General features: G+C 49.2%; 3 protein-coding genes across 3 annotated transcripts; 2 read left to right on the top strand and 1 right to left on the bottom strand.

The window, feature by feature from the left end:
- Positions 1-1657: 1657 nt before the first annotated feature.
- LOC136302999 (scale keratin-like) lies at positions 1658-2128 on the top strand. Its single transcript, XM_066206586.1, has one exon. It carries the CDS (start codon positions 1658-1660, stop codon positions 2126-2128), a length of 471 nt encoding a protein of 156 aa, XP_066062683.1.
- A 1961-nt stretch (positions 2129-4089) lies between these two features.
- LOC136302995 (scale keratin-like) lies at positions 4090-4749 on the bottom strand. Its single transcript, XM_066206581.1, has 2 exons — positions 4289-4749; positions 4090-4171 (listed from the first exon to the last, which is right to left on the bottom strand). Exons 1-2 carry the CDS (start codon positions 4747-4749, stop codon positions 4090-4092), a joined length of 543 nt encoding a protein of 180 aa, XP_066062678.1.
- A 4882-nt stretch (positions 4750-9631) lies between these two features.
- Positions 9632-10222, top strand: LOC136302937 (scale keratin-like). Its single transcript, XM_066206515.1, has one exon. It carries the CDS (start codon positions 9632-9634, stop codon positions 10220-10222), a length of 591 nt encoding a protein of 196 aa, XP_066062612.1.
- The last annotated feature ends 1791 nt before the right edge of the window (positions 10223-12013 follow it).

The raw sequence follows: 12013 nt of genomic DNA, 5'->3' as shown, positions 1-12013 counted from the left end.
TCTCAACTCAGGTTGATGTCCAACATCCTTTCTCTTGGGGGAATCTGCGTGGGCTTGGGAAAGATCGAGGACTTTTCTCTTCAAAAACCCTGTGGGGTTTTTGGGGTCAGGAAACACCAGACCTTGGAGCGGTTGGAGGGTGTCTGGATCCCCTTCCCGATGGATCCAGGCTGGGGCAGTTGGGAATGCTCAGCCCGGAGGAGGTTGTGTGGAGACCTCAGAGCGCCTTCCAGCACCTGCAGGGTTTCCAGAGAAGTCTTTTCCTCAGGAACTGCAGGGAGAGGGCACAGGGAATGGCGTCAGGGTGACAGAGAGGAAATTTAGTTTGGATATTGGGAAGAAATGCTTCCCTGTGAAGGTGGGGAGGACCTGGCACCGGATATTCCATGGATTCTCCATCCCTGGGAGTGTCTAAAATCAGTTGGGACGGGGCTTGGAGCAAGCTGCGATAGTGGGAGGTGTCTCTGCCCATGGAACAGGGATGATCTTTAAGGTCCAACCCAGGCAACTCCAAGGTTCTCTGGTTTAGTTCTAAATAACTAAATAAGTTGGACTTGAGCCCTTTGAGCCACTCCCAGCTCAGGGTAGCCTGAGATTCCCTGATCCTCCTTTTGATACATTTAACGCATCTCAAGGTTTGCACAAAAGGTCCAAGGTTGGACGAGGGTGTCATCCCTGTCTTCAGTGACACGTGATAAAGTCATTTTTTGTCCTGCTGCCGAAAATCCTCGGGCTCTCTCCTTCACCTTCTTTCTTTCAAGCTCCTCCTCAAACCTCTGTTAAGGATTTACAGAACATGGTTAGAGATTTGTTCTTTATTGTCTTGTCAAACGCTTTTCTGGGAAAGCCGGGCCCTCGCAATCCTATAATCTGCTGTTCCCTCGACTCTCAGCAAAATTGGGATGAGTGGGAAGATGAAGCTACTGTAATTAAGTTCTCCATAAGCTCCATCTCATGCAAACCTGCTGAACCCAAACCCGAGTTTTCCTAATGACTCACCCGCAACGACCTTGGGACAAAGTCACTTTGCTCTCGCTGCTTTTGCCTCCTGGTTTTCAGTGTAATCCGGAGAAATTTTTTGGAGCTCTTCTTCAGGATGTTATGAGAGACGGAGTTTTCCAAAAACATTTCTCACTTGCTCTTGTGTGTGGAGAATTTTACCCTTTGGAGAGTTTTCACCCTTTAGAGAATTTTTGGAAAAAAACCCACTTTCTGGAAAAAGAGAGCACTGAGATTACAAAGTGGGGAACACTCACAACACCCCGCTTGTTATTTTTTGCCTGAGGTGTTTTGGTTTTCTGAAATTCTTTTCCTAGGGAATTTTCTGTAAACGGGAGAAATGTTTTTGTAACTGTACTTATGTTATTCATTCCTTTTCCTAGGAGGGACTTCTTCTTGATGTCCCTCTGGTCTGACCAATGTGATTGAAGAGGTTTTGTCTTTGTTTCACCGATCAAACTGGTCTGTGTAAAACGGCATAAAAGAAAAAACACATCCGAAAAACAAAAGGGCAATTTTCAGCCCTCTAAATCTCAAAGCCTCTGTTGTTGTGGTGCAAAACCACGTCACACTCCACTTGTTATTTTAATGCGAATTGCTGAATTTCGAATTTTTGTCTTCTTTTTCAGCCTGTGCCGACCTCCAGCCCCTCTGCAAGATGTCCTGCTACGACCTGTACCCATCCTCTGCCTGCGGCGTGCTGCGTCCCCAGCCCCTGGCCGACAGCGGGAACGAGCCGTGCGTGCGGCAGTGCCCCGACTCCACCACCGTGATCCAGCCTCCCGCCGTGGTGGTCACCTTCCCCGGGCCCATCCTCAGCTCCTTCCCGCAGGATTCCGTGGTGGGATCTGCTGGAGCGCCCGTCCTGGCGGCCTCCGGCGCCTCCCTGGGCTATGGGGGCTATGGATCCCTGGGCTATGGGGGATTTGGCTCCCTGGGCTATGGGGGTTATGGATACGGGGGTTATGGGGGTCTCTATGGATACGGGGGTTATGGATATGGGGGTCTGGGGTCCTGTGGGGGGTACCGGGGTCTGTATGGCTCCGGGAGATTCTTTGGCTCTGGGTACTGCAGTCCCTACTCGTCCTGGTACGGCCGCTACGGCCGCGGCTTCTGGGGCTCCTGCTGAAGCCTGCGGAAATATCCCAAAATAAGGAACAACCGGCAACGGATGGATACGACCCCGACCGCAGAGGAGACGTTGTGACCACGGCCACCCCACTCCGGTGGAGCTGGAAGCACACAACCCCTCCTTGATTCATTCGCCTCACACTTGGCACCTTCTGGGCTTTTTTTGTTGGTGTTTTTCTTTTTTTCCATCTGTGTGTGTGTAATACGTGGGATGAAACGATGTTTTACGTTACTTCCAAACCCAACTTCGCTGTCCAGCTGAAGAGAAGCCACCACGGAAGGAGTTGCCTGTGATCTGATAATCTTCATGTCCTGCCATGCTTTTCTTTTTCTGTGAATGCTTTTTTTTTTTTTTCTTTTTTCTCATTAAAGCAATTCTGTTCTGCAAAAAAAAAAAAAAAAAACCCAAAGTTTCAGTTTTAATTTCTCTGGTTGTGGGTTTGCAACACTTCTCTCTGTACAGGGTAGCGGGTGGAAATTCATGTCCTTACTACAGGCTGAGGTTCAGACTCCAAACCACCTGCAATGTCCCAGCTGGGATTGAAGCCAGTCACTGTTCCTTGATCCAGAATTTGGATCTGGGAGCAGGAATTTGGGAGCAGGAATCCTCGTCCCCAGCTGTCCTGGGCAGCAATAATAACATTACAACACCACGGAACAGGTTGGATTGAAAAGACCCCAAAGATCTTCTCCTTCCACCCCTCACCATGGGCAGGGACACCTCCCACCAGACCAGGCTGCTCCATCCTGGAATTGGAAACTTCCAGGGGTGGGACCACCAGAAATTCCCTGGAAAAACTGCGAGGGACTTATCCATCCCCCCAGGGAAAAGATTTCTTCCCCAAATCCAACCTAAATTTGCCCTCTGTCAGTTTGGGTCCATTCTCGCTTGTCCTGTCACTCCAGTTCCCAAGGAAAAGTCCTTTTCCAGTTCCCCTGTAGATCCTGGAAGGTGGAGTCTCACCAGAGCGGAGAAGAAGGCGGGATTTGCTCACAGGTTAATTTTAATTCTTTCCAGGTACCATTTTCCCAGGTCTCCTCTGCTCCATATTTTCTTGCTGGTGTGAATGAACTCCAGAAGGAGATGTTTTTTCAGTCAAAAAACCACCCAACACTTTACATTTCAGGACTATACAGAAAGATTTCAGATTTAAAAGTTCCACCCCGCGGCCCAGAAAACTTTACTTAAGGATTTGGCAGCAAATTGATTTAACTTCCTGCCGAGGTTATTCCTGAGGGCAGAGTTCAAATATTTAACTGAGGAAATATTTGAGTCAGAACCTGAAGCTCAACGAGATGAAAGCTTCACCTGGAAGAAATTCATACTGAAATGTAATTTTCCCCGTTTTTTTGGGCAGGACATTCCTCTCCGTATTTTTAGGGATCGGTTGGATAAACCCGGGCCAGTGGGAGGTGTCCCTTCCAGGGTGAGGAATGAGATGAGCTTTAGGATCCCTCCCGACCCAAACCATTCCATGATTCCGGGATATTTTGGGCTGTTACTGACACCTGCACGGGTGAGGCTTCTCCAAAGGCAAACAACAGCGGTGAAAACTGGAGGAAACAACACCGGAACTTTGATGCAACAAAACTTTTAATGACAGCAAGCAAAGCAATACATTTGCAGAGTCTCCGAGGAGCAGGAAACTCTTCTCCAGCCAGAGGCACATTCACGTGTGACTGATTCGGGTTCTTTTTCAAATCCCAGCTGCCGATGTGAAACAAGCAGGACCCACCCCGAGCCCTGTTGTTCCCGATTTACCCCAGGCAACACAGAAACGGGGAGGGGGGGAGAAAGATTTAAGGCAGGAGCTGAAAAAGGAGGAATTCAAAAGGGGCCAAACAGCCACAAATCCGTGGTCTTGGGGATGGAGCAGGGGCGGTCCCGAGCTCTTTGGCTGCGAGACCATCACATTTCATCCGCTGGCGGGACCTCACTTGGGATTTTCCCCTCGGGGTTTAGCAGGAGCTGCAGCTGCCGCGGCTGTAGCGGGAGAAGCCAAAGGATCTGCCAGAGCCATACAGACCCCGGTACCCCCCGCACGACCCCAGACCCCCATAGCCCAGGGAGGAGCCCCCATATCCATAGAGACCCCCATAACCGAGGGAAGAGCCCCCACAGGACCCCAGACCCCCATAGCCCAGGGAGGAGCCCCCATATCCATAGAGACCCCCATAACCGAGGGAAGAGCCCCCACAGGACCCCAGACCCCCATAGCCCAGGGATCCATATCCATAGAGACCCCCATAGCCCCCAGAACTAAATCCCCCGTATCCCCTGGAGCCAAATCCTCCATAACCCAGGGAGGAGCCCCCGTATCCGTAACCCCCAAATCCCGTGGAGCCAAATCCCCCATAGCCCAGGGAGCCGGAGCCCCCATAGCCCAGGGAGGCGCCGGAGGCCGCCAGGACGGGCGCTCCAGCAGATCCCACCACGGAATCCTGCGGGAAGGAGCTGAGGATGGGCCCGGGGAAGGTGACCACCACGGCGGGAGGCTGGATCACGGTGGTGGAGTCGGGGCACTGCCGCACGCACGGCTCGTTCCCGCTGTCGGCCAGGGGCTGGGGACGCAGCACGCCGCAGGCAGAGGAGGTGGAGCACAGGTCGTAGCAGGACATCTTGCAGAGGGGTTGGAGGTTGATCTATAAAAGATGTTGAGTTATGTTAATTTTAAAGGATTAAGAAACTTTAGGCTGTGTTGGAGCAGCCCAAGGGTGTCAGTAATAAATCTAGGAACTAAATGGAATTCCTATTCCTGTTCTTTCCTATCCCTCTGATCTCCGGGCTACTCTTGCCCTCAGTCCAACACTCAACCCACCACAGCCGCACTCTTCAGCTCTATCTTTGAATTTCCGGATCAGGTCTTGAGGCTGATCTGCAAGAGTTGATTTCAGTGAGTCCAAGGCATTATTTACCTCCAGAAAAAGGCTCTGGAGTTGGCTGCCTTTCCCCAGACAGGAGCCCTTTGATCACTGGAATTTCCCCGCGTCTCTTAAAGGTGAAAATTGAGTAAGGACAGCCAAAATTGTTTGCTGGAGCACTTTGGTGAGTCAGGGGATCAGCGAGGATGGGGCTCTGCTCCAGGAGTGGAGCGTGTTGTTACTCAGGATTTCATGACTCTGGCTCCTCGTTGCCACTGATCCCTTTTGTGCTGATCCTTGTCGGAACAGGGATTATAACAGGACAGGAAATTTGGAGGTTAATCTGTCAAAGGTGTTGATTTATGTCGATTTTGAAGAAATAGCCAACTTCAGGCTGAGCTGGAAGGGCTCAAAGGTGACAGCAATAAATCTGGGAAGTAAACGGAATTTCTATTCCTGGTTTTCCTATCACTGTGATCTCTGGGTTACTCTTGGCTTCAACCCACCACTTCTGCGCTCTTCGGCCCTATCTTCGGATTTCCAGGCCGGATAATTTCTTCAGCATTAAATTACTCTTAGCCCACGATTTCTACTCAGATTTTATCTTTCCTGTTACAAACCCTACCAAATACAGCCCCATATAGAGGTTGGCCTCTCTCTCCCGAAGCACAGACAAAGGAACCCTTTTCAGTCCTAAAAGAATACAAGTTTGGAGTCTGATAGCACTCAATGAACCCCTCTCCCCCAACACCTGGAGATGAATGAGAAATTAAACACCAAACAAAGCAGCAGCAACCCGGCCACAACCAGATTTCTTGACAGGAAATTCAATTTAGAGCATTTTGAGAGAGAAGTGACTTACCTGTTTCACGAAGGCAGGACAGGTGAGAGAAGAGGATGGAAGGGCCTGGTGCAGACACCTTTTATAGAGCTCCCTGCTTGCCCACAGGGCACCGGGGCACCTGATGATGCTCCAGCTCATAATTAGGTCCCAACCCCAAATTGCAGGGACACATAATTCCACAAAGTGCTGAAATTGTCCTTGCTTGATTGCTGGTGCACTTCAAAACCCACACAGGGCATGAGGTGCACATTCCACCCCGCGCCTCTATTGTCTCTCCGGGTTTTATTGCGGGGGAATTATTTTTCTTTTTACGATCCCATTGCTCTCCTCAGCGTTAGGGGAGGAAAAAAAGATGAGTGGATTTATTTACGAGTGCTCCATGATTAGGATGATTGAAGGGCACTCACGGTAAAGGTCCCTGAGTGTGATCAACAGGAGACGTGGAGCCAACGGAGTTTGTTTTAGGAGCTCAAACGAGGGCTGGGGACAAAGAACAAAGGGAAAAAAACCCATTGGTTCTGCAGGCTCAGCATTTCTCCCTCCACCCACTCAGGGCAAGGCAAGCACAATAATGAGGAGCATCTTTGGAGGGACTTCGTGTCATAAAATGCATAAAATGCCATCAAATGTGCCATGGGGTGGTTTGGGTTGAAAAGGAACTTAAAGGTCATCCACCTGACATGGGCAGGGACACCTTCGACAGACCAGGTGTCTCCAAGCCTCGTCCATCCTGGCCTTGGACACTTCCAGGGATAGGGAATCCATGGAATCATCTGTGCCAGGGACTCCCCTTCCAAAATTCCTTCCCAAAATCCCACCTTAGCCTCCCCTCTGTCAGTTTTAATCCGCTCCCTGTTTTCCCGCCGTTTCCACCCTTAGAGGAAGTCTCTCCCCATGTTCCTTTTTAAACGCTCTCCTGGTTCTCCTTCAGTCCCTGGAAACAGAGAAATATTTCACCTGGCAGCCACAATTCCATGGAAATTGAGTTTTCTGAGTTGTTTCATCCAGTTTTCCTTTCATTTCTCATGTTTTCCCCTCCTACTTTTTACAAGTTAGACACATAACGTTCTGTGCTGTAAATAAAACAAACAAACAAAAAAAATAGATTTTATTCTTAAGGACAAAGACAGGAAGGTCAATGCTATAAAACCAAGAGCTGATTGTGGGAAAAAACCCAAGTGGCCTCAATTTATCCATTTCAATGTGATAATCTCTTGTAATTGCGGCGTGTTTACACCCAGGCACAGGTTTTATACAACTCTGACACAGTAGGAACAAGTCAGTAATGGGTGTTGAAGAGGTATTCGAAAATCCCTTGGAATGTTCTCGTAAACCTTTGACATGATTTATTTATTTTTTTTTTTTTCCCTCAGGATAATGGCTCGGGAAACCCTCACATGTGTCTCCAGATTTGGAAAAAGCTCGTAATTCGTAACTAATGCGTGGCGTGAAGATAACCACGTGGGCGACGATGATAACGACGATAATGACAGAGTAGGACAAACCGTGGTGTAAGCACAGAGGCAGAAACCTCAGCAAATCCAACATTTGCTTTTCCCAGCAGATTTCCCAGCACCTCGTAATTGCTCTGTGCTGAAAGATCCCGTCAAGGATGGGATTAGCTGCAAGATCTGTCCATAAACAAAGGGTTTTTATTTCCACTACGGCTAAATTTGGGGTTTCTCCTATGTAGAATCGTGGAAGGGTTTAAAGTTGGGAGGGACCCCAAAGACCATCTTGTTTCACCCCCTGCCATGGACAGGGACACCTTCCACTATCCCAGGTTGATCCAAACTGGCCTTGAACACTTCCAGAGGTGGAGCCAGCTCAATAAAACATAAATTCAATTATGAATTCAACGTACACTCTGATTATTTCAAGCTTTCCATTCTAGTCCTTAAAATCATAAATATTTAGAACTAAAAATAAAATAACCCTTTAGAACTAAACTCGGGTTTAAGCTGTGGCTTAAGGGTCAGAAAAAAACATAAGACCTTTATGGATATTTGTGTCCGAAAACCATTCTATGATTTTTATAATTTCTGTAGGCGTCTGAGCACAATTGTCCCATGAGACAGGACATGAATATTTGTGTATCAAAAGCTCAGGACGCGGTGTCACCCCAGAAAAACTGATACCAATTCATGAATCACGAATTTCAGGACGAAAGATGGACTAATTTCACCCATCAGCGTCTCAGATCAAAGGGCCTGGCGTGACGTAACGCCGTAATTGGGATCAAGAATAAACACAAACAGAAAGAGCAACAATTTCATCACTTTGAGCAGCAACCAATGCCAAAAAAAAAAAAAAAAAAAGTTCTGTGTCAACTAATTGAGCCGCTCTGAGCCCTCAGGCAATTCTGAACTGTATAAAAGCTGTCTCCACTCTGGGTTGTCCCAAACATCTTCCCTTCACTCATTCTTCTCGACGACTTGGTAAGTCTGGAGCTGCTCTTTGCTGCTTTTGGGACCCTTTTTTTCTTTTTTTTTGGCTGCTTTTTGGAATCTCTCTTTGCTGTACAATCCATCTGGGGTGCTCCCTTCCACAGGGGTCTCGTGGGCAAAATTTTAGGCGAAGAGATAAACCTTGCCACAGCCTTGTGGAAGGCTGCTCTCTGCTTTTGCTGCTCCAAACCAAACTGAAAGTTTCTCATCAGAAAATTCTGTTGGGTGTTGGGTTGCCTTCACCAGTTGTATCCATGATGTGGCAGGTTCACTGTTTATTCCTATCCTCTCTGCTTGGTTAAATGGGTGACTGGAAATTATTTGGAAAGTTTAAATCTTCCTAGTTTGCAGGGAAATGTTGAGTTTAGAGGCAAACTCAACATTAGATCCAGTTTGTTCTACTACAAATCGCCCAAAGTACTTTTAATTCAAGATAAATGGGCATGAAGACCCCAAGAGACCAGGCACTAGGAGTCGGAAACAGAGAAGAACTGAGAACTGTTTGAAAAGCTCTGACAGAGATTTAAGATTAAAAGGGATCCTGGAGGGAATTTAAGGAGTTGAAATGCGAAGCACAGGGTTTTTCCGAGTTCATGAAGGCAAGTGGTTCGGTGTGAGACTTTTCCAAAAGAGCTCATAGGCCAAAATCAAAACACTGGGGTGTAAAGGTCACTGTCGGCATCTCAAAGCCCTGATCCAAATTTGGAAATTTGGGACAATCACCTTTGCAATTCCCTTGTAATGGTCTCATCCAAGAAGCTACGAGCGAATCTGAACAGACAATGAGCTATAATCCCTGTTCTGACAAGGATCAGCACAAAGGGGATCAGTGGCAACGAGGAGCCAGAGTCATGAAATCCTGAGTAACAACACGCTCCACTCCTGGAGCAGAGCCCCATCCTCGCTGATCCCCTGACTCACCAAAGTGCTCCAGCAAACAATTTTGGCTGTCCTTACTCAATTTTCACCTTTAAGAGACGCGGGGAAATTCCAGTGATCAAAGGGCTCCTGTCTGGGGAAAGGCAGCCAACTCCAGAGCCTTTTTCTGGAGGTAAATAACGCCTTGGACTCGCTGAAATCAACTCTTGCAGATCAGCCTCAAGACCTGATCCGGAAATTCAAAGATAGAGCTGAAGAGTGCGGCTGTGGTGGGTTGAGTGTTGGACTGAGGGCAAGAGTAGCCCAGAGATCAGAGGGATAGGAAAGAACAGGAATAGGAATTCCATTTAGTTCCCAGATTTATTACTGACACCCTTGGGCTGCTCCAACACAGCCTAAAGTTTCTTAATCCTTTAAAATTAACATAACTCAACATCTTTTATAGATCAACCACCAACCCCTCTGCAAGATGTCCTGCTATGACCTGTGCTCCACCTCCTCTGCCTGCGGCGTGCTGCGTCCCCAGCCCCTGGCCGACAGCGGGAACGAGCCGTGCGTGCGGCAGTGCCCCGACTCCACCACCGTGATCCAGCCTCCCGCCGTGGTGGTCACCTTCCCCGGGCCCATCCTCAGCTCCTTCCCGCAGGATTCCGTGGTGGGATCTGCTGGAGCGCCCGTCCTGGCGGCCTCCGGCGCCTCCCTGGGCTATGGGGGCTCCGGCTCCCTGGGCTATGGGGGATTTGGCTCCACGGGATTTGGGGGTTACGGATACGGGGGCTCCTCCCTTGGTTATGGAGGATTTGGCTCCAGGGGATACGGGGGATTTAGTTCTGGGGGCTATGGGGGTCTCTATGGATATGGATCCCTGGGCTATGGGGGTCTGGGGTCCTGTGGGGGCTCCTCCCTGGGCTATGGGGGTCTCTATGGATATGGGGGCTCCTCCCTGGGCTATGGGGGTCTGGGGTCATGTGGGGGGTACCGGGGTCTGTATGGCTCTGGCAGATCCTTTGGCTTCTCCGGCTTCGGCCGCGGCCGCCGCGGCAGCTGCGGCTTCTTCTAAAGGCGAGGGGAAAATCCCAGGATCCGTCAAACGACACCGGTGGATCCTCTCCTGAGCTCCTGAGCGAGGGGCAGAGCACCAGACTTCAGACCGTGGAGTCGGAACCCCTCTAGAAATTCTCCTTTTTGTTTCCCTCCTCCCTTTGTTCGGTCTCCCCTTCCCCGCCGAGTGTGCGGCTCCACCATCCGCTGGCTTCTCCCTGGAACTGCTGCCTCCTGCCACGAGGCTGAGGGAGCAGCTTCCCTGAGGGACAACCTGCCTGTCTTTGCCTCACCTGTTCTTGCAATAAAAAAAAATCTTTCATCCAACACCTGCCTCTGTTTTTCCTGTTAAGCCCTGGAGTGGGATTTGGGGCTCCCTCTCGTCCTCATCAGAACCAGGCTGAGATGCTTTGGGTCAGAGCTGCAGCTGAGAGTCCTCCCTGCCTCACAGGAATTATTCCAGGTGTCAGACTTCCAGTAGTTATTCCAATTATTTCCATCCAGTTTGGCATTGGAACAGGGAGGAGTCACACCCCCAAGGCTGCCAGAGCACAGGGACAACGCTCTCAGGCACAGGGTGGGATGGTTCTTTTTTTTAAGTGGTTAATTTAGTGCTGGAACTCCTTCTAATTTTGCATCTCCCAGGCGATGTTTTAGGAATCATCCACCCGCCTTCAAAGACAAAGCTAAAAAATACTGCCTGAAGTTCTGCCAAAGCACGCTCCGAAAAGGAAGGATAGGAGGAAGGTGAACAAAGGGAAGCAATTTTTGAGATAGGTATCTGATGAGCAAAGATGAGGCACTGCCTTCCCTTTTTTCGTTAATCGCTGCCTTGATAAAGTTGCCTCGGGGAAGGTTTGGCTGAACCTGTCAGCCGGTGAGGTAAAAAGAACATGAACTGGTGCATTAGAAAGGATTTAGCTCTTCCTTCACCGGGACTCTTTCAAAGAAAATGTCTTGAGCAGTGTCAAGGAACAGGAAATCTTATTTTTCACAGGTAATTTCAATATTCTTCCTCGTATGGGACTGGAATCAATTATGAAGTTATCAATTTATTACTTACAGTCACATGGCTGTAAGTAATAAATTGAAAGGGAAATCAGTCCATGGTACCCGTGAATGCTGCTCTTATTTTCAGAGAACAAGGTTTCGTTTTTATGGGTAAACAAACCCATACATTTGAGAATTGTTTGAGAATACTTTGACCCTTATTTGAGAATATTTTGACCAAAAAAAAGAAAAAAATCATAGAATTGTTCAGGTTGGAAAACACCTTTGGGATCATCCACTGTGCCTGATCCCCACCTGGTCACCCAGCCCAACAGCCAGGAATTCTTTGGACATCCCGAGGGATGGGAGTTCCAAACCCTCCTGAGCCCCTTCCAAGGTCTGGCCGCCCTTTCCAGGAGGAAATTCCAACGTCCAACCTGAGCGTCCCCTGCTCCATCTCCAAAAACTCTCCCCTGAAATGTTCTCATCTCTCTGCCTGCTTCATCCTCCCTGTCCCCTTTCCTCTCATCCAGGGCAGCTCCCGGGACAAATTTTACAAAACTCGCGTGCTTTTCCCTCCCGATCTTTGCTTCCACCCGCAGCCTCCAAGAGGTGCCGGGTGTAAACCACGAGCCCAGCCGAACACCCGAGCTGCGCCTGTCAAATTTCCCCTGATTAAGCCGGGCAGGCACCGGCTTAATTAGTTGTTGTGTCAGACAAGTGCTCAGCCCGAGATAACGCCCCTGGAGAGTGCCATTAACACCTAGAGAACAGCGATTACACAGCTTTAATTCGGGCTGGGTGCCTGCTCGGGGTGAGC

This window comes from Chamaea fasciata, unplaced genomic scaffold (genome assembly GCF_029207755.1).
Source record: "Chamaea fasciata isolate MVZ Bird 193981 ecotype frontalis unplaced genomic scaffold, bChaFas1.0.hap1 SCAF_31, whole genome shotgun sequence".
Lineage (NCBI taxonomy): Eukaryota > Metazoa > Chordata > Aves > Passeriformes > Sylviidae > Chamaea > Chamaea fasciata.
Note: the sequence above shows the minus strand (reverse complement) of the source record. Positions and strands in the feature narration are given on the sequence as shown.